Genomic DNA, 23,579 nt, shown 5'->3' on the forward strand with positions numbered 1-23,579 from the left:
TTGCCCACCAGTTCAGAAGCCTTCCACCCGATGTAACTCAGACCTGATACATGGGCTGGTGACTGGAACTACCAGGAGGGGCCCCCGGGCTCTTTGTGCATGCAAATGACAGCTGCTGCCAACCATGTCTCCTTCTCTGAGCCCTCTTCTTCGTGGTGGGGTGGGGAGGTTTGATTTACAGCTCAGTAACCACCTTTATCTTCACAGCTTTGCACGTCAAGCTGATAGCTACTGTTATCTCTGTACAAACAGAGCAAGAGGGACATAAGTGCAGGGAACGGGAAAGATTCTGGATCCCAGCACTCTAAGGAAGCTGCGGTCTGAAACAGAGATGAACATCACCCTCACAGGACCAATGCCTGCCCCACCCTTATCTCTGGGGTTTTTATTCCTCTGTGACCTTGGGGGATTGGATATGTTTAAGAACAGGGAGAATCATATCTCACACTCATTCCAATTCACTTTTGCCCTTCTGACTCTGGAGGTCAGATTACTCACGCTGGATTTCCTGTCAGTTCCTGGAAGGTGAAGTAATTTGCATTACACTTTGGTACAGGGGGTCATTTGTGTACGTGAAAATAAAGAAACTGATAATCTCCTTAGAGTTAGAGATATTTTGACCATCAATTCAGATGTGAGCTAAACAAGACAGCGGGGCTTTATAAGTCTGAGCTATTCCCTAGATTATCTTTCAGTGAAGGGCCAGGCCGCTTTATTTTGAATATAAATACTGTGACAGTAACTGTAAAAGTTTACTTCGTGAAAGTTTACTTTTCTGCTCTACTTCCACGAACTCTAAAAATTTTCTGCAGGTAGTCCAGGGTTTTCTAGCCACATCACACATAAAAAATACCCAAAGCAGTGTTTGTAGGGAAGCACCCACCTGGTGACAATCACAGCATCCATGTTCCCATGGACGTGGCAGGCAGAGAAGCTGTGGGGATTTGTTGCCAGGACTCACCATTCAAATACACCTCAGGTACTTGTCTATATCTGAATAAAGCCTATGATGACCTTATCACCGTGAAATTGAGCTTAGATGATTAGTTATTCTTCATCAGAGTTGAGCAACTCTTTCCTTTAGGGTCCTGTGCAAATCGTTTTATCGCTGTGAAGTACTGCTCATTAAAACAATAAATGGCAAAACATTAAAGTCACTTCTCCATCGCATTCATATTTCACTTCCTCCTGCTAGTCAGCATCTTGGGAAATTAAAGTTCCAAGTGGTTTCCATTGTTTTCTACCAGTGTGTGATTTGTTCAAGCTGAAGGAAGTGTGTCATGCAAAAAAATTTATACTCCACAAGGACAATGAACTCCCCAAGGAATCTTTCAGCACCAGATCTGGGGGCATTTTGAAAACTGAAACCATGTCATGCAAAGAAAAGGTTTTATGACTCTGTCCCCTGCTCTCTGGTTTATGCAGTAACTCCTCAGTTGGTGTTATGACCCTGAAGGTAAGGTAACTGAGGTTCTTGTTAATGGGTCCCTTGGGGTGGATAAGAGTGAAATGACACTTGAATGACTGGAGTCTATATACAGCAGGTTTAGTTGAGAATGATGGAAAGGAGGTATGAAGTTATTATCTATAGAAACACAACAATAGAATAGTATAAAGATATTATCTAAGAAAATATATAAGGAAAACAAAGAGAAAGGACAAGATAGTGGAAAGACATGAAAGGAATGAGAAGAATGTGTCTTCACAAGCAAACTGTGAGTCTGCCTGTAGGAAAAGCTAGATACTGATAGGCGAAAGAAGCAACAGGAGTAACCATAAATTTGAGAGGAATGTTACTAATTGACACAGACTTGCTCATCCAAGGCCGTGCTAAATTCCTGGACTTAGAGATACAAACAAAGAGGCGGTGGGGGGAGGGATGTTGTGCATATTAGAAGGGGATAGGTATTAGCCGATTCGGGCAGCCTGTACCTCTCAAGTACCTCAGTCAATGGGGAAAGGAAGAGGGTCGTGCGGCCGGGAAAATAGGATTAAAAGGAAGCCACGTCCTCCAACAACTTGAGAGATGCCAGGGCAATGCCCCATGGCCTCTGCCTTTATTCGAATAAAGTTAGAGGACTTCTCTGTCTCCTTTTTGGACGTAAACCTCTGATGCGGTGGATTTTTCTGCACGGATAACACCACCAGCAACGAGACTTGATTGATACATTGTATTTTCAGGTGCGCTGATCGCAGTCTTGATCCACCAGGGATGGGGGAAGTCCCTGAAATATGAAGTTCATGAAGAGGCTTAATACACAATCTAGTTCGGGTGAGAATGCCCAGGCACCTCCCCTGTCCCGAAGCCAAGGTGGATTGTTATGGCCCTGAGGGCTGTTCTTATGCAGGTCTGAGGTTTCCTAACACACACCTCAAGGCTTCTCCTCCTCCCCTCCGGCTCGGGGAGTGCAAACCCGGCCTCAGCCAAGAGCCCGCTGCTTTTGCAGCTCGCTGATTGTCGGAGCCATTAACCCTTAGCGTTTCAGCCCCTCACGCAGGAGGTGGGAGAACTGAGGGAGCGAGAACAGACACAAAGGCCACATGGGAAATCTGATTTTGTTTTTGTTTTAATTACCTACAGTGAGGAAGGGTTTTGGAGATAAGACCTATGTCAAGAACGATCACGTTAAGTTTCGCGGACGAAGATTTCCCTGAGTCTACCCCCGCCCGCCTCAGCCCCGGCGCGGGGCTCCTGAGGGCGCCGCGCATGCGCAGCGCCGCCTGACCCCGTCCCGCCGGCGGGGCGGCGCTAAGATGGCGGCGGCGCTGCTGGCGCGGCTGTGCCGGGGCACCCTCGGGCTCCGGGGCATCCCGGGGCTCCGCGCCGCCTGCCCGCCCCTCGCCGCCGCCCCACCGCTGCTGCTCCGCCGTCCCGCCGCACCCCTGGGGCCGCGCAGCTTCTCGGCGGCCGAGCTGGTGCGCGCCGCGCCGGCCCCGCTGCAGCCCTACCTGCGGCTGATGCGGCTGCACCAGCCCGCCGGTGAGCGCGGCCGGGAGGGTCGGGGCCCCGTGCCCCTCACCGTGGCCTCCCGTTCCCCGCTGAGCCCGCCCGCGGGTTTTGTCTCCCCGCAGGGACGTGGCTGCTGTACCTGCCGTGCACCTGGAGCATCGGGCTGGCGGCCGCGCCCGGCTGCCTGCCGGACTGGCGCATGCTGTCGCTGTTCGGCGTGGGGGCCGTGCTCATGCGGGGGGCCGGCTGCACCATCAATGACATGTGGGACCGCGACTATGACAGACAGGTAGAGAGCCTGGGGCGAGGCTGCTTGCAGCAGCCAAGGGGGCATGGCTTCCAGCTGAAAGAGAGGGTTTAGATTACATGTTAGGGAGAAATTCTTCCCTCTGAGGATGGTGAGGCATGGGAGCAGGTTGCCCAGAGAAGTTGTAGGTGGCCCATTCCTGAAGTGTTCAAGGCCGAGTTGGATGGGGCTGCGAGTAATCTGGTCTAGCGAAAAGTGTCTCTGCCCACAGCACGAGGTGATCTTTAGGGTCTCCTTCCAAGCCAAGCCCTTCTGTGATTCAGTGAACCAAGCACATGCCCACTCATCTCCATCATCACAGAATTTTTAGGGGTGGAAGGGACTTTGGGAGATGATCTTGTTCAACTTCCTTGACAGGGCCAACTCACCTAGAGCAGGTTACACAGGAACGCATCCAGGTGGGTTTGGAATGTTTCCAGGAGGGAGACTGCACTTAACAGATGCTTTTCTCAGCCAAGCACCAAGGATCTTGAAAGCCCTGAAGCCTTGAACATCACCAGTGATTCCTTGCTCCAGGTTCACGTTCCATGTTTTTGTCTGAGATACACACAATTAACTTGCCTCTTTTCCTCCAAAAATAGTAGAAAATATTTTATTTCATATAACATTTCTCTGTCCAGGACTGTAATAAGTCTTCTAGAATACTCATCTCTTTGTAAGGTGAAATATATGCTGCTGTCAGTTGTAAGCAGTACTTGAACAAGTTTATTTCTCAACTTTGTTTTAAAGGACAGAACAAACCAAGTAACACTTTCTTGCTACACTTGCTAATTACAATCTGTCCAAGAACGACTTTTCTTCTTAATTTTAGGAGCAGTGTTTCCTTGTATTGTTAATTTTGGCTTTTCAGAGTATTGCTCCCAGCCCTGAGCTAATCCCGTTCTATTAGGTTGTATTTTTCATTTCTCGTCTCCTATTTGTTCAGAAGAGGGAGATAAGCAAAAGGCAGTGCCCAGTGTCAGATTTTGAAACTTGCACAGGTGCAGGCTTGGGGAGGAACATCCTGCTGATGTGTCACTGTTTGCACCTCCTGTTTTGTGTTCCTGTATCGCACCTGTGGTTTTGGGGTTTGGGTTTCAGCCCTGCAACACACAGAATAGTGAGCCAATCCAGTATGGGAAGTTCTTAGTATGGTACTTGTATTTGTGCTGTTGGGAAGGGAGTCAGGATGGGGTTTATGGCAGCTTTGGATGCTTTAGGGTTTGGAAGGTGTTAACAACTGCATATGCTAAACAGATTTGATGTGGGAGTGTGATATTTAAGAGGGAATTTCAATACAACGATTTAATTTACCCTTTATGTGATGTGGTCAGATGGAAAGTTTCAAAAATTGCCTTCACAGCTTTTTCTGGGATACTTTAAAAGGCTGCCTTCAACACAAGTGCCATAGAGGCCAGGCCAACAGCAGGATGTTGGGTGGTGTAAGTGATGGTGGTTTGGGGTTAGATTTTGTGCTACTGAATATTTGGGACATGTTTTCTTTAAATGAAACATTCCACATTTGGTTGCACTGTGCAGTGGAATTCGTCACAGATATGTTAAATGCATATTTAAACTCCAAAAGCAGTATTTGGTGTTAACATAACCTGGTGGCCGGGGGAAGAGCAAGCTAAAAGTGTTTATTTAAATTCACATTATTCAAGCATAGGCAAGAAACTTTATATGTACATAATATTCTGTAAAAAGTTGGCTTTTGAACCTCTTTGAATAGACTTGGCATGATTTTCATCAACATGCACAATTTCACGGAATTGTTAGGGTTAGAAGGGATTTCTGGAGATCATCCAGTCCAACCCCTGCCAAGGCAGGATCACCTGGAGCAGGTGATACAGGTACACATCCGGGTGGGATTTGGAATGTCTCCAGAGTGGGAGACCCACGACTTCCCTGGGCAGCCTGTTCAAGGGGTTGCCACCCTCACTGTAGAGAAATTCTTCCTCCTGTTGAGGTGAAATTCAGTCATTTAGGGTTTTTTTTTTTGCATTGGTCGAGTAACTCACCATTCATTTATTTCATCTTTTTTTTTTTTCTGATAATTGTTTCTTTCTTCAGTTTACCTTGTATGATTTCTTGTTCCAGACAGAGTTTCTAAACTCCACTGTATCCCAGCTGGGATTAAATTAATTGTCTTTTTGCAGCGATTAACTTCACATCAGTGGGACTGGATTCTGAAAATGCCATTAGAGAGAAACAAAAGTAAACAACAGATTTAGGGCCCTTTCGTTTCTCTTCAGAAAATAGGAAACAAACATTGTAAATTGCCCATCAGTTACAGAAGTACCTGGTAGTAATATTATTTCCATTTTTTAGGTTGCAAGGACAGCAAGCAGGCCCCTGGCAGCTGGAGATATCTCCACTTTCCAGTCCTTGGTTTTTCTCGGGGGACAGCTCAGCCTGGCACTCTGTGTGCTTCTGTGTTTGAATTACTACAGGTGATGTATGAGTTATCTTTTGTTTTTTTTAAAGTCTGGTTCTGGGTGCTGAGTTAAGCACAGAGATTTTGAGTAGAAAAAGTGTTGGGATCAGAGGGAGGAGGTTTCTAGTCATGGAATTGTAATTGAAAGGAAGAGAATTAGGTCAGTACCATGTAGAGCTCTTGCAATGCTGCACTACATCTACTGATCTTTAGCCTGGCAAACAGTAATCCTCTTGGTACTCTTTGCAGTATCATTCTAGGAGCAGCCTCTTTATCCCTTGTGATCACCTACCCTCTGATGAAGAGAATAACATATTGGCCACAGCTAGTTTTGGGTGAGATGGAAATATTTTCTATTTTTTTTAATTTCAGCTGTAGTTTTTGGGGTGTTTTGTAAATTGGTACTTGAGCTTTAGCAATCTGAGTTTTTACAACTTTACATCAAAATAGAAATACCTTACAGACAAAGCTCTGTTGGGCCAAAAGCTTCTTAATTTATGTCAGGCATCAGAATTGATGTGTGGCTTTGGTGGGTTTTTTGTTTGTTTGTTTGTTTTGTTTTTTGGGGATTTTTTTGGTTAGAAATCAGTTTCTTGTTTTGATGGAGATAGGAGGAAGAAGAGTAGGAAGGAAATAAATATTTGTCATTTGAGAGTGAGCTATAGTTTTGGGGTTATTTCAAAAACCCTTCTTAAATACAGATTTAAGCATTTCAGTCTTTGGCTTCTAAAATTACTCCTGAAAAGTTACTGATGGTGCTTGTATTTTAGGTTGAGCTACTAAAACATACCTGTGTATATTGGCTCTCGCATTCCAACTGTCTTCAGCAGATTTTTTACCAAAATTGTCATTTTAAGCCTAGGAGTACCATAGTTGGCTGCTGTGTACTGTTTTGCAGCCAGTTATGCTGACATCTTTTGTTACACTGACATCAGAACATTTTACCTTCAGACCTGTTGTTTGAGTATTCTGGAATATTCTGTGCAAATGTTCCCCTACACTAATGAAGTCAAATTCAAACTAGGGGAAAATGTGTGGCATACATGTCCATACATTTCCTTACATGTCCAGAGTATTTAATGTCAAATTATTTATATTTATTACCTGCCTGAAAATAAGTGGTAGAAAAATAAAGATGTTGGTATTATGCAAAAAAGCTGCTGATATGATACACTCTGAAATAAATCATATTTAATTGCTCCTGGCATAGTTGTAACGTCTCTTTTTAAAAATTCTCTTAATGTTTTTAGGACTTACATTTAATTGGGGAGCCCTTCTTGGCTGGTCTGCCATCAGAGGGTCGTGTGAGTGGTCTGTGTGCTTGCCCTTGTACTTTGCTGGAGTCATGTGGACACTGGTGTATGACACCATTTATGCACATCAGGTAGGGCAACAGTGAGACATTCCAGATCCCTGTGTTTAAACACACAAGTTTGTGTGTTTTGTTTACAAATTTGTTGTCAAACAGCAGAACTAACCTCTTGAAGTTCTTCACCCTCAGCTGAGCTGAAGCAGCACCAAGGAAGTCCCAGCCCTTCAATGTTTTATTGCTGTTTGCCAAGGTTTTACAAATCAGGTGGAAAGATGGAAGTACAATGCTCTTTGTGCTCTTATGCTTTTGCTTTGTGTAAATAACTTTGACGTTGGTATTAACTCTTGGCTACTAAAGCAGCTCTAAGACCAAGCTTCTAGTTTAAATTTTGATGTGGGGACCTACAACTTCCCTAAATTTGGTTCCTATAAGAAGCATTGAAAATTTAAGCAAATCCCCCATTTTTATTTTTCTTATGAAGTGACACTGGATTATGGATTTTGTGGTAATTCATCTTTTCATTCCAGGATAAGAGGGACGACATCATGATTGGTGTGAAGTCAACTGCCCTGCAGTTCAAGGAGGACACAAAGCAGTGGCTCAGTGGCTTCAGCCTGGCCATGCTCCTGAGTCTGTGCGTGGCAGGGATGAATTGCAACCAGACCTTCCCATATTACTCGGCTGTGGCTGCTGTAGGGGCTCACCTGGCATACCAGGTTTGATGGGTTTATTTATACTTTTTCCGTGGGGAAGTTCTTAGTAAGAAATCAGAGGGCTTTTCAACCCCTATCGGTTTGTGAGCTACCCATGAAAAACAGTTCCTGTAAAGAGAGCTAAAATCTTCTTGGTCTTCTGAAGTACCTTTTGCAGACCTTTTGGTTGAGGAGACCTTCAGTCCTGACCACAAACAGTGGAGCACTGAGTTTCTGTCTATTTGTAACCAACAGAAGTGTTGCATATTAAACTGGGATCTCAAGGAAAGGGTTTTCTTCTCACTGCCAGCATCAACTCACTTCAATGTGCTGCAGAATACTGTGGTGTTGACTGTTCTGATTCAGCTCTTGCAGTGTCTGGCACACATAATAGCAGACGTTAATATAATAATTTTATGCTAATTGAACAGTTCTAAAGAGTACTCTTTACAGCAGGGAACAATCCAGTTCAGTCTTGTAGTTGCATTCATTTAGAAACTTTTATGAATAACAGAAAGGAAGGAATTAGCTTTGTCAGTAAAGGATGCAGACAGGGTCTTGTTATCTTGTTCTTTCTGAATCCTAACAACTGTGTTACACAGTCTTCTAGTAAGTGACAAGTCAGTCTATTCAAAGATTAATTGCTGGGCTTGATAGGTAAGTGATAGCAGAGGTTTGTGTGTTGCAATAGTAAAACCATTGGTAGTCTGAGCAGTTAAATCTGTGGTAATATGGAACTTTTTATAAAGGATATTGATTGCAATATTGCATTTTAATGGGTGGAGCTCATGCAGGTAATGGATATTAAACATATCTCTGAGAGAATTCTTGTGGTGATTTACTCTGGCAGTCAGCCACTGTTTTCATAGTGACTGTGCTTGGAAATGTATGAGGGAAAGAATACTATATCCACTGCATGATCATTTTCAGTTTGAATTGTCAGAGAGCCTTTATGCTGTAGTTTTGTCATGAATAGAAACCACTTTTAAGGATCTTTGCAAGTGAGGATGCAGACTAATGAGTGTAAGTGATGGAGGGTTCACAGTTGTGTAGAGTGCCAAAGTCACAAGAGCAGAACTGTTCTGTGTACCACAGAGTAGCTTCTTTTTGGGGGATTATTTTAATCTTAGTCCTGCTTAAACATTTTCGTGCTTATCTTCTTATTCAAGGTTTCTGATTATGTCCTTAACTGAGTTTAGAAAGCTGAATAAGATGCTTGAGGACAAGAATTGCCAAGATTTCCTTGGTTCACTGAATTTTTGCCTGAGGTAGAGGAATTTGGGTCATGATGATGTCAAATTATATCCCTCTCATGAAGTGCGCCAGTGGAAAAACAACATCTACTTTCCTTGTGTTTCTGAAAGAATAGCGTGGCTGCTGAGTTTAATTTTTCAGCTCAGTGTTTCAAGTTCATAGTGTCTGAATAGCTGACAGGTTCTTAAGGGTGTGGGTCACATCCTATTTTAGAAGCTTGTGAAGAGTGTTTTTGATTATTTGACCAGGACCCAACCCTGATTTCTCTCTACAGTCACAAATGAAGCAGATTTCCTGGGGAAGGTTTCACTTCTTTCAGTCAAATACTTTCTGTTTTAACTTTTTCCAAGGCTGAAGTACAAGGTTTGAAGTTTTAGGAGCTCCTCCTCTGTTAATCCTTTCACTCATTTTGCTCAACATTTCCTCTTGTTATCATTCTCAAGACTTGTGCACCAAATTTTGGTTTTGGGAATATTTTTTCAGTAAATTTGCTCTTGCTATACCTTTTAGGTTGTTTTTTGTGGGCTTTTTTTCTTTGGGGGGGTGAGGTTTGGTTTTATGGGTTTTTTTTTCCACTTTTAGTTGTGACTCACAGCAGAGAGCAGCCATGCTGGGTAAGCCAAGCCTTGCTTCTGGCTGCTGTTGCAGGTGTTCTGGTTCTTGTTTGAAAGAGAATTGCATGAACTTGGCCAAGAGCAACTGGACTGAAACAAGCCCTGTGTGGCAAGGCAGGGCCTGGCACTTCCTTGTGCTTTCCAGTTACCCTGGTTCACTGCTGGCTCTCCAGTGCCTTGTCTCTACTGAAACATGGAACAACACCTTGCACAGAGATGGAAAAGTGCATTCCTTTTTATTTAAAGTTGCATGGAAGAATTAGGTGGCAACCTACTGAGGAAAATCTCAGAGAAACTTATTTACATGCCTAGATATTTTTGCACTTTTAAATATCAAACGAGTCACCCCAGTAACTGGGCTGTTTATATAGTCTTCCATTGAGATGGTTTGGGAATCATGTTTATATGAGATCCTTGACTTTTCTGCTGTGTGTTGAAAAGATCTGTGTCAGACACCCATGCCAGTTATGCAAAAAAAAAATTAAGCACAGAGTATTCCTGTTTCTTGTGGAGGTAAGTGTAGACTTCAGAGTTTAAGAATAATTTTTTGAAGTTGCAAATCATTTTGTGGTGTGTCAGATACTTATGAGTCTGCAGAATAATAATCCTCTAATAATGTTATACTGTGCTTTTGCAGATCTACACTTTGGACATAGACAAGCCTGAAGACTGTTGGAAAAAATTTGCTTCAAATCGTACTGTAGGAATTCTGCTCTTCATAGGGATTGTGCTTGGAAATCTGTGGAAACAAAAAGACTTTAAAAATGTAGAAGAGCCTTCAGAGAACAGATAGTTGAAATCACTATATTGATATTTTAGTCTAGCTGAAGTGTAAGTATTGGAAGAAGGAAAGCACTTTTAATATAAATATAGTTGCTTTATATTGTTTGTTTATAAAAGCTGGTGGAAACATTCTTGTTTCTCAAATCATGCAATTGAGATAATTCTACAAGTTTTGGTTGTCTGGGAGTAACTCCAATCTGCATAGAAGCTCCAAAAAGTGAAGCTCTTCTGCTGGTCCTGTGTAGTAGCAGCAAACTTCTGTCAAGCTCTGGAGACTGTGAATCCAAGATTTTATATGAAGCAGGTGTCTCTTAGTGACAGCACGGGTAAAAATGCAAAATGATTTCTGGATGTAAATAAAATCTGGCTGTACATGTTTGATGGTCTGGTTTATTACAAAGGTAATTTTCAGTTTGAGTTGAGCTTGCTGCGTGGAAGAGTTGCACTAACTCTCTTTGTTATGAGAGTTGTTTTTCTCCTGGGATGTTGAGGATCAGTCAGGACTCTTGATTGTGTGAGGTCCACAAAAAGGAGTCAATAGAGAAGTATTGAAGAAGATTTTCTGCTCTTGCTGAGATTGCTGTAGCAGATGCTTTCCATGTGAAAAGGACAGGCTTCTGCAAAGTTGCAGAGACTGAGCTGAGCTTGTTTGTCAAGAGTGATTTAAACACAGACTAAGGACTGAAAACAAAAACAGAGCAGCCCAGAGCTGTTGCCAATGTGTGTGAACAGTGGTTGACCCTGGGCTACAAATTTGTCATGCAAACTGTTGACATTTTCTTATTTTTATTTTTTAATTCCGCTTGTTTTGACTTATGCCTACCGGTTTTATTTGTAGTCTTACAGGAAAAACTTGTTTCTAGGGGAATGCCTGGAAACATTAAAAATAGCAAGTGCAGGCTAACTAAATGGCCTTTACACAGAAGTTGTTCTTAAACAGGGTTTGTATTTCTGGAGTGGAGAAAGTGTTAAGTTGAAGAAAAGCAGTTTAATACTGAAAAACAATAAGCTTCTGATCAGTTATGTGACATAGCTGTATTTTGTAGAGGGAGAATTTGATGCATCCATCTTGAACATTGTTTATTAGTCATTTACTAGTAATTGAAAAGTCTTATAAGGGACCAGTATGGATCAGTTTCTCAGTACTAGTAGTGTTACTTTTGTGAGGTGGTGGCAAAAGCTATTAATCTGTTTTTAACATACTGAAGTGTCTTTAAATAGCTCAGACTGGGGAAGAGCTCAAATTTTGTAGTGCCTTTGAACCTTCTGGTGTGCTTTGTCTGATGACTGGTGTTTACAAGTGTTTGTCTTAAAATGAGAGGAGAAAAAAGGTGTTGATAAATAGAATAGAAATTAACGTTTCTAACCAGTCCTCATGTCTGGAACTTGAAAATAATTTCATATTTTCAGTGGGAGTTTTCCAAATTCATCTTAATTTCATTTTACACAGATAAGACAATAGCTGTATTTTAGGTTCATTGCCTGAAAAACAGAAAGATTTAGGTTCCAGGCAGTAATACTGAGGATATTAAATTGGTGAAAATTTTATGATTAATACAAGGAAATAAATAATTTTTGAAGTGCAAAGGAGATAAAGGCTACCGAAGGTGTTAATTGCATGAGCATTTTATGATTAATTCACAGAAATTAGTGGTTTTTAAAGAGCAGAAGAGCTAAAGGCCGAGCTGCTTCCTGGCTAAAACCTTCCTGATTGGATCTGCTCTCAGATATATCTCCTCCCTTCATTCCCAAGGTATTCTATTCCAAGTCTTCGCTAAGATTCACTTACTCTCTGCTGTAATTGGATACAGTTTCTTAAAATGTTTTCAAATACTCCTGTCTCTAAGCACCAGCTTTTTATTAAGTGTGCTCTTGCAGAAAACACCGTCCTCTGGAAGTTTCTTCTCCACTATCAAACCTTGCCTTTCTCTCCCACCTCCTTGTCCAAGTATTCCTCCACAGGATGTTGAGATAACAAATGCTTTTTTTAGGAAGCAGGAAGGTCAAAAGTCCCTAACAGTGACAAACTGGAACGCCTCCAGTTGCTCAGTGAAACAGAAAGCTCTGTACCAGCACCTGTGTGTTGTGCTTTGTAGAAGGGTGTATCAAAGCAACACGAGCCCTTTGTCCAGGATCAGCCCTGTAAAGGTGAGGGTGCTGCTCCTTCAGGGAAAAAGGGAGAGATTGCCAAGGCATTGGAAACCTGCAGGGTGGGGCTGGATCTTTGCCACAGAAGCCTGCTGCTCACCGTGGCACAAGGGAGCTCTCACACACCCATTTCCCAAGGAGAAGACTCGTCAGAGGAGGGTCAGCCAAGGCAAACTCTGCCTGGGTTCTGCTATCAGTATTTCTTGGTAAATATGATGGTTAACGGGAGGGGGTCAGGGTTTTCCCTCCCTCTATTCCCAAGTACGTGCTGCAGGAGCTGTGCTGTGCAAACAGCCAGAGTGCCTGTGCTGCCAGGGAGCCTGGCAACACCAGGGCACTAGGTCGGGCATCTCGCCAGCCACTGGTGACATGAACTGGGAAAAAAAGGCACTCCTTTTCTACTTCCACTTTGGTAAAAGCTAGGAGAGGGACATAATTGATTTCTAAACATTTCACATTGTAAATACCAGGAGAGAGGCTCCATTTGAGCTTCAAAAGAAAGCTACCAAGAAAAAATGTGCGTCTTAGCCAGCCATGGATGATGAGAAGTTTAAGTACTAGCTGAAGGCTCCTGGTGTACTGAAGAGGTGATTTTAATTTTCCTGCAACACCTCCCTGCATTTTGTGGTGAAGGTAAAAAGCCAGAGCGAATTTTACCACAGTGTGCTAGATACAGTACCAGAATTACAAAGAAAATAGCAAAAAACTTCATTTATTTTACAGCATTTTTCTTTTTCTGGATGGTGGTGGTTAAAAAAAAAGCACCACTTCTAGGCAGCTGTACAGACGTGATTTTTTCTGTACAAAGCAGAAAGAGATCTAATACACTTAAAAGAAACTGAAACAAATCCAGCAACAAAAGAACAGTCTTCATGCCAAGTTCAATGCTTCTAACAATAGAGCTGTAAATTCTGGAGTGGAAATTCCCATCCTAATGCAAAACAAAATCCAAATCCTGAATTCTCATGCCTGCAAGCCACAGTTTCTCCCAGTTGCAGATCTTCTTGTCTGTGACAGGTACAGTAACAAGGAAATATACCTAATACAAGATAAATAAATAAAATGTACCTAATATAAAATAAGTTGTATCAACTGCATAAAGAACAGAACAAAACCTGTAACAGGTTGTAAGGGCAGTGGGGGAAAGCAGTGGCTTGCCCATTCCAGAGGACCTTATTTTTTTTCCTGCACTGATGTTAAAGTGTTCAGAGACTTCAGCTCTGAATGTAAAGTATCTCAGTTTCTACAACTCCCTGAAAGGACCTTGTGGCCAGGTGGGAGTTGGTCTTTTCTCCCAGGTAACAAGGGACAGGAGGAGAGGAAACAGCCTCAAGTTACACCAGGGGAGGTTTAGACTGGATATAAATTCCTTTGCTGAAACGTTGGTCACACGTTGGAACAGGCTGCCCATGGAAGTGTGGAATATCACCATCCCTGAAGTGTTCAAAAGGTGTGAGGTTGTGGCAGCTGGGGACATGGTGGTGAGAATGGCAGTGCTGCATTAATGGTTGGACTCGGTGATCTTAGAAGTATTTTCCAACATAAACGTTTTTCTGTGATTTGATGTTGAAGGGAAATAATTTTATCTTCCAGTTATCCATGTTCTGTGCTCAATCTCACAAGCAGCAGTGCATACAACACCAGGAAATTGCTTTGAGGAGAAACTTCAACACTGAGGTGCCTGCTTAGTAGAAAAAACTGTGTGCATTTTGTGTTGCCTCTCATGCTGCAGCACAGCCAAATATTTGTCAAACAGGTTTTCAGCTTCGTCAGAGCTTATTTTCCCCAAATTCTGTCATTCTGTTAATCATTTTTTTCAGGGAATATGTATTAATGGAAATAGAAGTACTTGAGAAGAAAATGGAAGAAAGCAAAGACTTGATGTAAACCATAACATGCCTTACTGTTGTGCATTTAAGCATTTGCTGGAAGGCATCTCGAATTTGTTTGCTTAGGGCTGGCATGATCCCTTTTTTCCCCCACACTTCCGCATTCATGACACTGCCCAGTGGGTGTAGCACGGTAGTAAAAGAAGGATTTGGCAGACCACAGTAAACTGTCACTTGGACTGTATTTGTTAGATGAGGGGTGGGAGTTTCCTGCCTCCCTCCTCCTTGGGAGGAAAATTCAGGGCAGAAATCCAAGGTTGTGTATGCACCGGTTGTCCCTGGAGCTGCTGGGGCTGAGGTTGCTCTTGGTTAGGTAAAGGGCAGGCTGAAGGTCTGGTGGGCAGTACATGCCTCCTCTCTCAGGTGACAGGTGATAAACATTTGGTTACTCAACCCCAAGCAAGACTCTGGCACCTGCAGAGTTCCCTCCCTTCTTGTGTGTTTATCTGCTGAACGTGCTCTCCCACAGGACCATTACTGGTGGGTTTTTTCTCAGGTGCTGGGTAAGATGGGGGAAGTGTTCTCTCTTTCCCATGTATCTCAGCCCAGCTGTGAGCTGCTGTGCTGCCAGGGATCTTCTGAGATCTTGGGACATGCACACAGGGCAAGGTGCAAAGGCAGTGAATGTTGTATCTGCTGTCTTCAGGCTTTGCTCAAGAAATCAGCGGCAAGAGGGGAAGCAGGAGGCAAAAAATTGCCTTCAAGAATTCAAGCTGCTCAGTGCTGATTTATTTACGCTGTGTTAAGTCAGAAAAATGGAGGCTAAACAGTTGGGGAGCTTCCATCAGAGGTTATAACCTACCCTTCCATCATGGTAAGCATATTGGGTCATGAGACTGCCATGGAAAAGCAAAGCTCTCCTCTGAGGAGGACTTGTGGTCATGTACATGCAGCTGCTGTGGAGCCATACAGCTTCCCCATCTTGCTCATCATGTCTCCTGGTTCAACTCTCTCAATACCTTCTCCTATCTGTCTTAAAAGACATCATTATTATTAAGTAGTAAGGGCCCTTTTTAATCCACTGTACAACTTATTCTGCTAAATAACAGCAATACATTTAAAAAAATACTTTTCACCCATCAAATACTGTTGTCAAGTGTGTTGAATGTCCTTCTGCCAATACCTTCGTCAATGCTGGATTACTTTCATGACACATCACGTGTGGCTGTTTACTCAGCTCCTGCTCAGGTGTTAAAGCAAGGATACCACGTGTGCCAGACACAAGGGACAGCAGAAGGGGAAGGTCCATCATCCCCTGCATTGCTCTGGCAGAAGCTGTCAGCTTGGGATAAAACTGCCATAGAAATGGCACAGAGCACATGTCCAAGCTGGATATTAGCCATGGGTCAGCTTACTCCAGAAAGCCTCTGGAGCTGACCCAAGAGCAGCTGAACTGCTGAGGTTCTCCTGCTTCCCACCACTCTCTGGGCATGGAGATGGGGACAGGAGAATCTGCACTTGCACTCCCCGGTAGTTCTGCTTGTGTGCAGGTGCAACTCACTGGATTTTTGAGTTAGGCACTTAATGAAGCAGCAGACTACAAGATGTATTAGTTGGAATGGTCTGTTTGTTACAAGAGGGTTGATTTTTTGATTTTTACTTTAGTTGTTTCTTATCTTGTGAGCTCCTGAGATAATGCTTGATTTCCAGAGGGCATTATCCTATAAGCCTGAGTGACCTGGAGAAAGAGTGGCACCACTGAAAAGCTAGCGAAGCTTGAAAGCATGAAAAGCTAGCAAGCCACAGGAAGCAGAAGCTCACCCAGAAGATGTGTGATGTCTTTCTCTTGAAACACCTTGTGACAAACCATTGCCAGCATGCAATTGTAGAGGGATTTGAAACCACTCTTAGGTCTAGCCAGCTGTGGCAAAGAGCTTCTGCACAGCTGGTGGTACCCTTGGCTCTGGCTGTGAGCTCTACTCTGTGTGCTGGACCTTATATTTGGGTGCCTGTGGCACAGCGGGGTTCAGGCCCCTTGCCCAGATGGCACTGCATGCTCCCAGCCACAGCATCATTTTCTGTCTGATCAGCCACCCAAGCAGACCCTCTCCACTGTGTGCAGTGTCCCTGGAGTGGGAGAGATGAGGGAGGTGCAGACATGGGAGCAGCTCTCTGCTTGTATTAACTGCAATGGCTTTAGTGAGATGTGCACCGGACCCTCAGATACATTTTTATGTGAAAATTTCCCCTTGCACTTATTCAGCTCCATTTTCCTGCAGCTCTTACAGTTGCAAGAATTTCTCTCTTGCCTGAGCCATTTCAAGCCATGGGTTGTGCAAGGTTTGTGAGTAACGTTCTTCCATTGAAGCTGTGGTGACATCTAGAAAAAAGGTGAAGTTTCTGACTCAGGAGCCTTTCTCCATGTCTGAAACAGAGCTCAGACTGCTACTCTGGAAAGGACTGGTGGGACCAGAGCTTTGGAGAGAGGCTCGCAGGCACCCTCCTGTGCCAGGCAGCCCCCCTGCCCTGCACACCCATGGGATTCATGGATCCTCTGTGAATGAACGCACCTCACACCATTGGAGACACCTTTGTTTGTGTAAACAGCACGAGGCAGCATGCTGGGGAAGGAGGCTTTGCTCATTTGTGGTCGTGTTTGAAGTTGCAGGTTGGGCTTGTTTTAAGTGGAACAGAGAACAGGCACGAACATTTATGTGTGAGTGGCCCAAACTGGAATAAATGAGCTCCTGGTTGTAACTGCTCCATAAAATACAGTGGTACACTGAGTAATTAATACTCTGTTCTTTGCAAAGAAAGCAAAAAGCTGTTAAGGGAGATTTTTTTAAATCTATGCTTCTCAATCTTCATCAGTATTGCATTTACTGTAGTACATGTTAAATTGGTGAGTATTGATTTCAGCAGAATTTTTCCGTTGTCTTCTTGGAATTAATAATGGAAGGGACTTTAAAGATCATCTAGTTTCAAACTCCATGCTGTGGGCAGGGATGCTTTCCACTAGACCACATTACTCAAAGCCTCATCCAACCTGGCCTTGAACACTTCCAGGGATGGGACCTCCACAGCTTCTCTGGCAGCCTGTGCCAGTGCCTCACCACCCTAATAATCAAGAATTTCTTTGTAATATAACCTAAACCTATCCTCCTTCAGTTCAAAACATTTCCCCCTTGCCCTGTCACTGCATACTCTTGTGAAAAGCCCCTCTCCAGCTCTCTTGTAGCTCCCTTTAGGTACTGGGAAGTGCTTTGAGGTTTTGAGTGTTTTTCTTCTAAACACCTGAAAAACCTGCCTGCATTTCAGCTTCCTGTTTCCCTCCTCCCCAGCAGACTCCAAGGCTGTGAGCCTCATCCAGCCAGCTGGTGGGATGTCAGCCATCAGATTCTCCTCTAGGGAGAATCTGCTGATCTACAACTTTCTGCAAACATCAGTTTCCACAGGCTATTGCAATGTTCTTACATAAAACATCAACTGTGTATGAGCCAGCTAGGGAGTGGCCAGGCAGCCCCATTGTAAAGCAGGGACAGACACAATTAAACTTTGGAGCTGCTGGAAGCCAAGGGAAGCATTTCAAGGCATGACTCCCTGTTTTCTCAGCAGCACTACTGGTAAAAGGCTTCACTTAAAGCACCCTAAATCCCAGCCTATTGACAAAGCTGACATATTGAAGTTTAGCCCAAACTTCTCCTTTCCCCATCCTTCATGAGGGAGAGAGGGAAAGGAATCTCATCATTAGCATTTCCCATGGGATGCATTGAACTTGACTTGCTCCTGAGAAAGCAGGCCCTCTCTGGGATTTCTGCACACTGTGCATCCTGCTGGCAAACAAAAATGCTGTCCCAGTGCCACAGATTCTCCACAAAATGTGGAAGTGCTTCCAAAACTCATTATTTGCACAGGGCATGAGTGGTTACATATTTGGGACATGTTAGTGCAGAAACTGTAATTATTAGTATCTCATAAAGGGAAATTTACATGTGTATGGTAAGTGCTCGGTTAATTTTACAGTGGCTAGGCTACACAGCCTGTGACAAGCACTTAGGGAATCAGCCAAATTTTTATGGAAAGCCTCCATATGGGGCATATTATCTAAGAAATGGAAACTGAAATATCTGTCCCAATGAAAGTACATCATTCATAGCTGCTCTCCATAACTCTTCTCCAGAACAGCAACATGTGGGCAAAGTTAAGGGAATAAGACAACAAACAAACATTTTTTTAAAAGAAGAATAAATAATTCTGGGGAAAAAAAATTAATGATTGTGTTTTGCACGTGTAAAATCTGTGGTTGTAAGAACAGGGCACAGCCCCTGACTTCCCCCTTCAAGTTACCTCCCACCCATTGTAGCTGCTGGCTGCCAATGAGAACATCCGAGGGAGTAAGGTTAGTTTCATCTTCTCCAGAGCCTCTTTGTGCAGGGACCCGGCAGGAGAGGAAGCCTGCACTGACCAAGGCTGCTCACCAGGTTAGTTCTCTAAAAGCCTGGAAATGTTATTAACTTGTTAGCCTGGGAAGAGTGGGATAGTAGTGTCAAAGTAGGGATTTTTTTTTTCTTTTTTTCCTGCTTAGCACAAAATATAAATCAAACTGGCAAATCCCACTTGGGGAGTGGGGGGGCTTTTAAAAAGCTGTGCACAGATTCTGGATTATGGAGAGTTTACCTTTGCTTGCTGCTTTCTGATGCTAACATAACTGTGTTGAAGGAATGTGACTGGTACTTTACTCTCTGTTTAAACGGGGCTGCTCCACCAGAAGCTCGGGTATTGATGGCTTTTGATTCCTGGTCTCCCTGTGTGCTTGCTGTTCCTTCAGTGGGATGTGCTGGCAGGTGCAGCTTTGCTTCAAATTCTTCATTCTTGTTTGCAGCTAGGAGAAGAGAAAAGAGGAAAAGCGTAGAGAGATTCACCACATGTCCATGCTGTGGTCAGGCAGGCAGGGGGAAGTTGCGGGTAGGCAGAGGCAGCTCTCTCTGGACACACACCTGGCACCTCCAGCTGCATTCCCTGGTTTGCCAGCTGAAGCCAGGACTGGGATTTCTGGAGATGCACGCGTTATTCTAAAGGTTGGAGAAAGAAGGTGCACCCCCTCCCCCCTCATCCCTCATTTCAGTTTCTATTCTGGCTTCTGAGCTCGGAAGCAACAGGAGGAGGAGGAGGAGGAGGAGGAGGAGGAGGAGGAGGAGGAGGAGGAGGAGCCTGATCACCCAGGAGGGTGGGTCTGCCTTTGTCGAACTGTTGTTTCTAAGAAATAAAATAAACCAACTCAACTTACAGAAAAAAAGGTCTCAACAAATCTGAGCAGGCAGTTTATCTTATCTCAGAGAACCTCAACCTAGTCCAAACTTCCTTAGAATTGTTACCTAGAAATAATTTGTGCTTTTTTTTACTTGGCTAGGGAATTAGAAGCAGAGAGGAATTGTTCTTGTTGCTATTCTTACTATTATCATCATCATTATTATTATTTTAGACCTGAGGTTTACTGGTTTTCAAGGTTTACTTGCTTGATGAACCACAGGAAGGCAAGGAGAGGGTGTCAGACTTTGGACATTTCTCCCTTTCTGGCTACGTCAAGAAACCAGAGACACAAGTTTTCTGTAGTATCTCTCTTGTGTGTAGCCTGGCTTTGCTATGAGGAAATTAGTCCATAGGTGCTTCCCAATGCTCTGTGCCCATGGCAAAGCCCTCTCATGTACAACACGAGTCCAACGACCAAATGCCTAAGTCCCTCCCTTTAGCCTGGGTTCACTGCCCAGCCCAGCTCAGCACAAGGGGAATGAGCCGTGTCTAAGCACTAGCCAAGCCTTTACGGGGCGGAATGGGGAACATCAGTGACCTGGTGCTATTTTGAAGGCTGGATAAAAAGGCAGATCACCTTGAAAAGGGCAAAAACCTTGAAAAGACAGAAATGCAGGCAAGATATGGTTATGCTCTATCACCTCCAGTGGCAGCTGGGGAGCTGGGCAAAAGGCAGCCTGCTGAAGGTTTGGCTGGAGGTCCAGTTTTTTTCACTGACTGTCCTGTTTCCTGTCTCTTTCAGAAGAGGATCTGAGGATGGCTGTCCCAACCGTGGTGACGATCCAGCCGCAGTACGGCGGGGCCATGTCCTCTGTCTCGAGATGCACATGGCAGACAGGCCTGATGGACTGCTGCACTGACTGTGGTGTCTGTGAGTGCCTGGCACACGCTCCCCTTGCCCCTGCAGCTTGGCCTGGCATGTGCAGCCGTGCAGCCTGGCACAGGCTCACCCAGAGCTGTGTTTCTCTCCCTGCCAGGCTGCTGCGGGATGTTCTGCTTCCCCTGCCTGGCGTGCCAGGTGGCCGGGGACATGAATGAGTGCTGCCTGTGTGGGACCAGCGTGGCCATGAGGACCCTGTACCGCACCAGATACAACATCCCAGTGAGTGCTGAGCCTGCCATCACCCTGCCCCCAAGACCCCTCTCTGCACTTCAGGGAGGGGCTCAGGGCAGCAGTGATTTCCACTCCCCCCTTTTTTCCCATTTGCATCCTCCTTTGAGCTTTGAAAGATGGGGAAGACTTGAGATAACTGTGGGCCGATTAAAGAATAGGTGGAGCTGGTTACACAGATAAAGGTCCATAATCAAGTTTGGGAGAAAGATGGACAGCACATATGTGAGGATGTTTCTTCCTGCGGGGGAGGTGGTTGCTGCCACCCCAAGTGCAAACCATGGGGGTCCAAGTTTGCTTTGCCCACACTGTCTGTTTCTGTGTGCCTTTTTCTTCCCAGTCTGGACTTCAGAACTCAAAAATTAAGTAGCTATCTGCAGCCTGCACAAAGGGCTCCTTCCTTCCTTTCCATTACTTGGGGTTTGCCAGCCCAGGGCTTCAGTGTTTTCTATTCAGGATGCTGCAGTCTGCCAAGAAAAAAAGGAGTACTTGGCCTGGAATGTGATTAACATCTTGGTGGAAGGTGGCTTCTGGGAAAGCCTCTGTCCCTAACCAGTTTCTCCCTAACAGGGGTCCATTTGCTCTGACTACTGTATCACCATGTGGTGCACCGTGTGCTCTGTTTGCCAAATTAAGAGAGACATCAACCGCAGGAGGGAGCTTGGCATATTCTGGTAAGCTGGGGGTGCTGGTGCTGGTCCATAAAGCTGCTGTCACACACAGAGACAGCTCTGGGGTGGCTTCCCAGAACCTCTCCTGCCAACATCTTGGCACTGGACAAAATTTGCTGCAGTGGGGAAATGGCCATGGACAAATGACAAGAGTGACCTGTCCTGAAGCAAAATGTCACTGGGGACCTTGTGCAGGGTGGAGGGGGAAGGACCGGGGGGACACACAGAGTGCGGTGAGGCACAGCCCCAGTTCCTGACATGCCTCTCCCATCCTGTTGCAGATGCTGCCATCCTCGCTGCATCCTTGGAACTGCTGCAGGCAGAAGTCACCGCTGCCCTGACTGTTGGGAAATGCACCATGTGGGGCTTGCCCTGATTTCATTTTATTTTCCCTGATTAACTGCAGAAATAAAGTTTTGAGTTTGTCTTCCTACCTCTGTGTATGTCATTTTTGCACCACCTGAGAGCGCCCATCCTTCTCCTGCACCATCCATCTCAGCAGCCCCTGGTGTAGCTGAGATTTCTCCGTGCCTGCTGCAGAGAGAGATTTTCACTAGTATTTTGTTATTGGATCAGCTTTTAGAAAGGTTATTTAATACATTGAAGGAGTCAGTGTTGCTCATCCAAGTTGTAAACTTCGGGAAAATGACTACTGCTGCAGGGCAGAGCTGGGTCTTCCTGCAGGCAAGTGACTTCTGCAGGCCACCCAGCATTGCCCCTGTGGTGGCCCAGGTGGCTGTCCAGGGCTGTTGGTCAATGTCACCTTTCTGAATAGAAAGGCATGGGGATTTGGGGCTGCCAGGCACCAGCTCACTTTGGTGCTGAAGAGATATGGACCCTGAGCATGAATTTCTCCCCTCCTGCAATAAAAAACCTGGCTGGGTTGTGGATTATCTGTGTCCTGTCCAGGGACAAACAGTGCCATCTTCCTGCCTGGCATTACACAGCCCATCTACCTGCACTGGGCTGTGAGCCCTGCATTCCCATCCAGAAAGTGGAGGTTGCATACACCTTCTCTCCATCACTCTCAAGAGAAATGCTAAAGGACTTTTGATCCCTACAAATATCTCCCAGCTTCTACCTTTAAGTAGAATATGATTGGTTTTTTGACCCTACTCTGCCTTCACCACAGAACTTTTTAATGGCAGGTAGTGGCTCTATCTGCACCACGGGGTGGGTGGGTGTGATGGCACTCCCAGCTGCTTAAACCCAGATGGCTCAGAATGGTCCTATGGATGATCCCTGGCAATGCAGAAAAATGCATTTTTAGCCTGAGAGAGGCTACCCCCGTGTCACCCAGTCCAGTTACAGGCAGTTCTTGTGGATGCTCTGCTTTGACAAAGGCAAGGTGCTGCACTTCCAGCATCACATGGCTTAGGGCAGCACAGGAACCTGGAAACAAAATTCCCTCCTCTGGAAACCTCTCCCAGTGGGGTTCTGGGCATGGAGAACACCCGGGTGGGGAAAGCTGAGGGCAGGCAGCAGCAGGAATGCAGCAGGGGAGCTGCACCTAAGCTGGCATTTGCTCTTAGTCAGAGGGAGCAGAGGTCGCTTGCCAGAGCACATAAAAGCAAGAGAACCAGGAAAAGGACACGTATCTGCCGGGAGAAGGACAGCTTGGAAAGTATGTATGGCACGGCTTTGCTTTGGTTGTGGTATGGAATCTGCTCGTGGCTGAAGTGGTGATGCTGGGCAAGGGGAAGGGCTGGAAACAAAGGTGAGGTTTTCTATCTGGAAAACTGCTTCGGGGTTAACCATATTGTGGTGTGTGCTGCTGATGGCATTGTGACAGATGTGGGGAACAGAGGTAGAGGACAGCAGTTTTTTGCACTGTATTGCTCATTTGTGCCCATATAGTGCCTGTGGATGCTGCTTTTTGACCTTGGCTGTTGGTGAAATATGGTTGCATGCACCTCAGAATCCTTTTGTCCCCATCAGTCATTCCAACATAGCTGGTGATTCCATGGGGCTGTGAATTGTAGAACTGTGATACATTTGGTGTGCTGGGCCTGGGCCATCTCTCAGGAGGTGAGTGTGTGCCAGAGGCCTCTCCAGGCTGCTGACTGCTCTGCACTGCAGCCTCCACCCATGCAGGGATGTGGTGTGCTCGTACCTGGGGAGGGAAAGGAGAAGCCTGGCTAAAGGGATCCTGCCTCTAAAACTTCTCTTGCTGCTGCTACTC

At 45.0% G+C, this 23,579-nt stretch overlaps 2 protein-coding genes and 1 long non-coding RNA gene across 5 annotated transcripts; 2 read left to right on the plus strand and 1 right to left on the minus strand.

Moving 5' to 3' along the window:
* Nucleotides 1-2,019: 2,019 nt before the first annotated feature.
* On the minus strand, nucleotides 2,020-3,205 carry LOC148224043 (uncharacterized). Its single transcript, XR_015803372.1, has 2 exons — nucleotides 3,090-3,205; nucleotides 2,020-2,225 (listed from the first exon to the last, which is right to left on the minus strand). It is a non-coding gene; the product is annotated as an uncharacterized LOC148224043 (long non-coding RNA).
* On the plus strand, nucleotides 2,218-10,706 carry COQ2 (coenzyme Q2, polyprenyltransferase). 2 transcript variants are annotated; one of them, XM_088164106.1, is made up of 7 exons: nucleotides 2,218-2,272; nucleotides 3,073-3,239; nucleotides 5,568-5,689; nucleotides 5,923-6,008; nucleotides 6,924-7,057; nucleotides 7,513-7,701; nucleotides 10,183-10,706. In XM_088164106.1, the coding sequence occupies exons 1-7, from the start codon at nucleotides 2,233-2,235 to the stop codon at nucleotides 10,336-10,338; spliced, it is 894 nt and encodes a 297-aa protein (XP_088020232.1). In that variant the 5' UTR covers nucleotides 2,218-2,232; the 3' UTR covers nucleotides 10,339-10,706. The 2 variants fall into 2 exon arrangements, with proteins under 2 accessions (XP_088020232.1, XP_014734421.2); XM_014878935.2 differs by lacking the exon at nucleotides 2,218-2,272 and adding an exon at nucleotides 2,725-2,980.
* Nucleotides 10,707-18,647: 7,941 nt separating this feature from the next.
* LOC106854863 (placenta-specific gene 8 protein-like) lies at nucleotides 18,648-21,830 on the plus strand. 2 transcript variants are annotated; one of them, XM_014879010.2, is made up of 5 exons: nucleotides 18,648-18,786; nucleotides 20,358-20,486; nucleotides 20,593-20,717; nucleotides 21,297-21,400; nucleotides 21,679-21,830. In XM_014879010.2, coding segments are annotated over exons 2-5 (345 nt in total). In that variant the 5' UTR covers nucleotides 18,648-18,786; nucleotides 20,358-20,371; the 3' UTR covers nucleotides 21,680-21,830. The 2 variants fall into 2 exon arrangements, with proteins under 2 accessions (XP_014734496.2, XP_014734497.2); XM_014879011.2 differs by lacking the exon at nucleotides 21,679-21,830 and having other exon boundaries at nucleotides 21,297-21,404.
* The last annotated feature ends 1,749 nt before the right edge of the window (nucleotides 21,831-23,579 follow it).

This window comes from Sturnus vulgaris, chromosome 4 (genome assembly GCF_052056855.1).
Source record: "Sturnus vulgaris isolate bStuVul1 chromosome 4, bStuVul1.hap1, whole genome shotgun sequence".
Classification (NCBI taxonomy): domain Eukaryota; kingdom Metazoa; phylum Chordata; class Aves; order Passeriformes; family Sturnidae; genus Sturnus; species Sturnus vulgaris.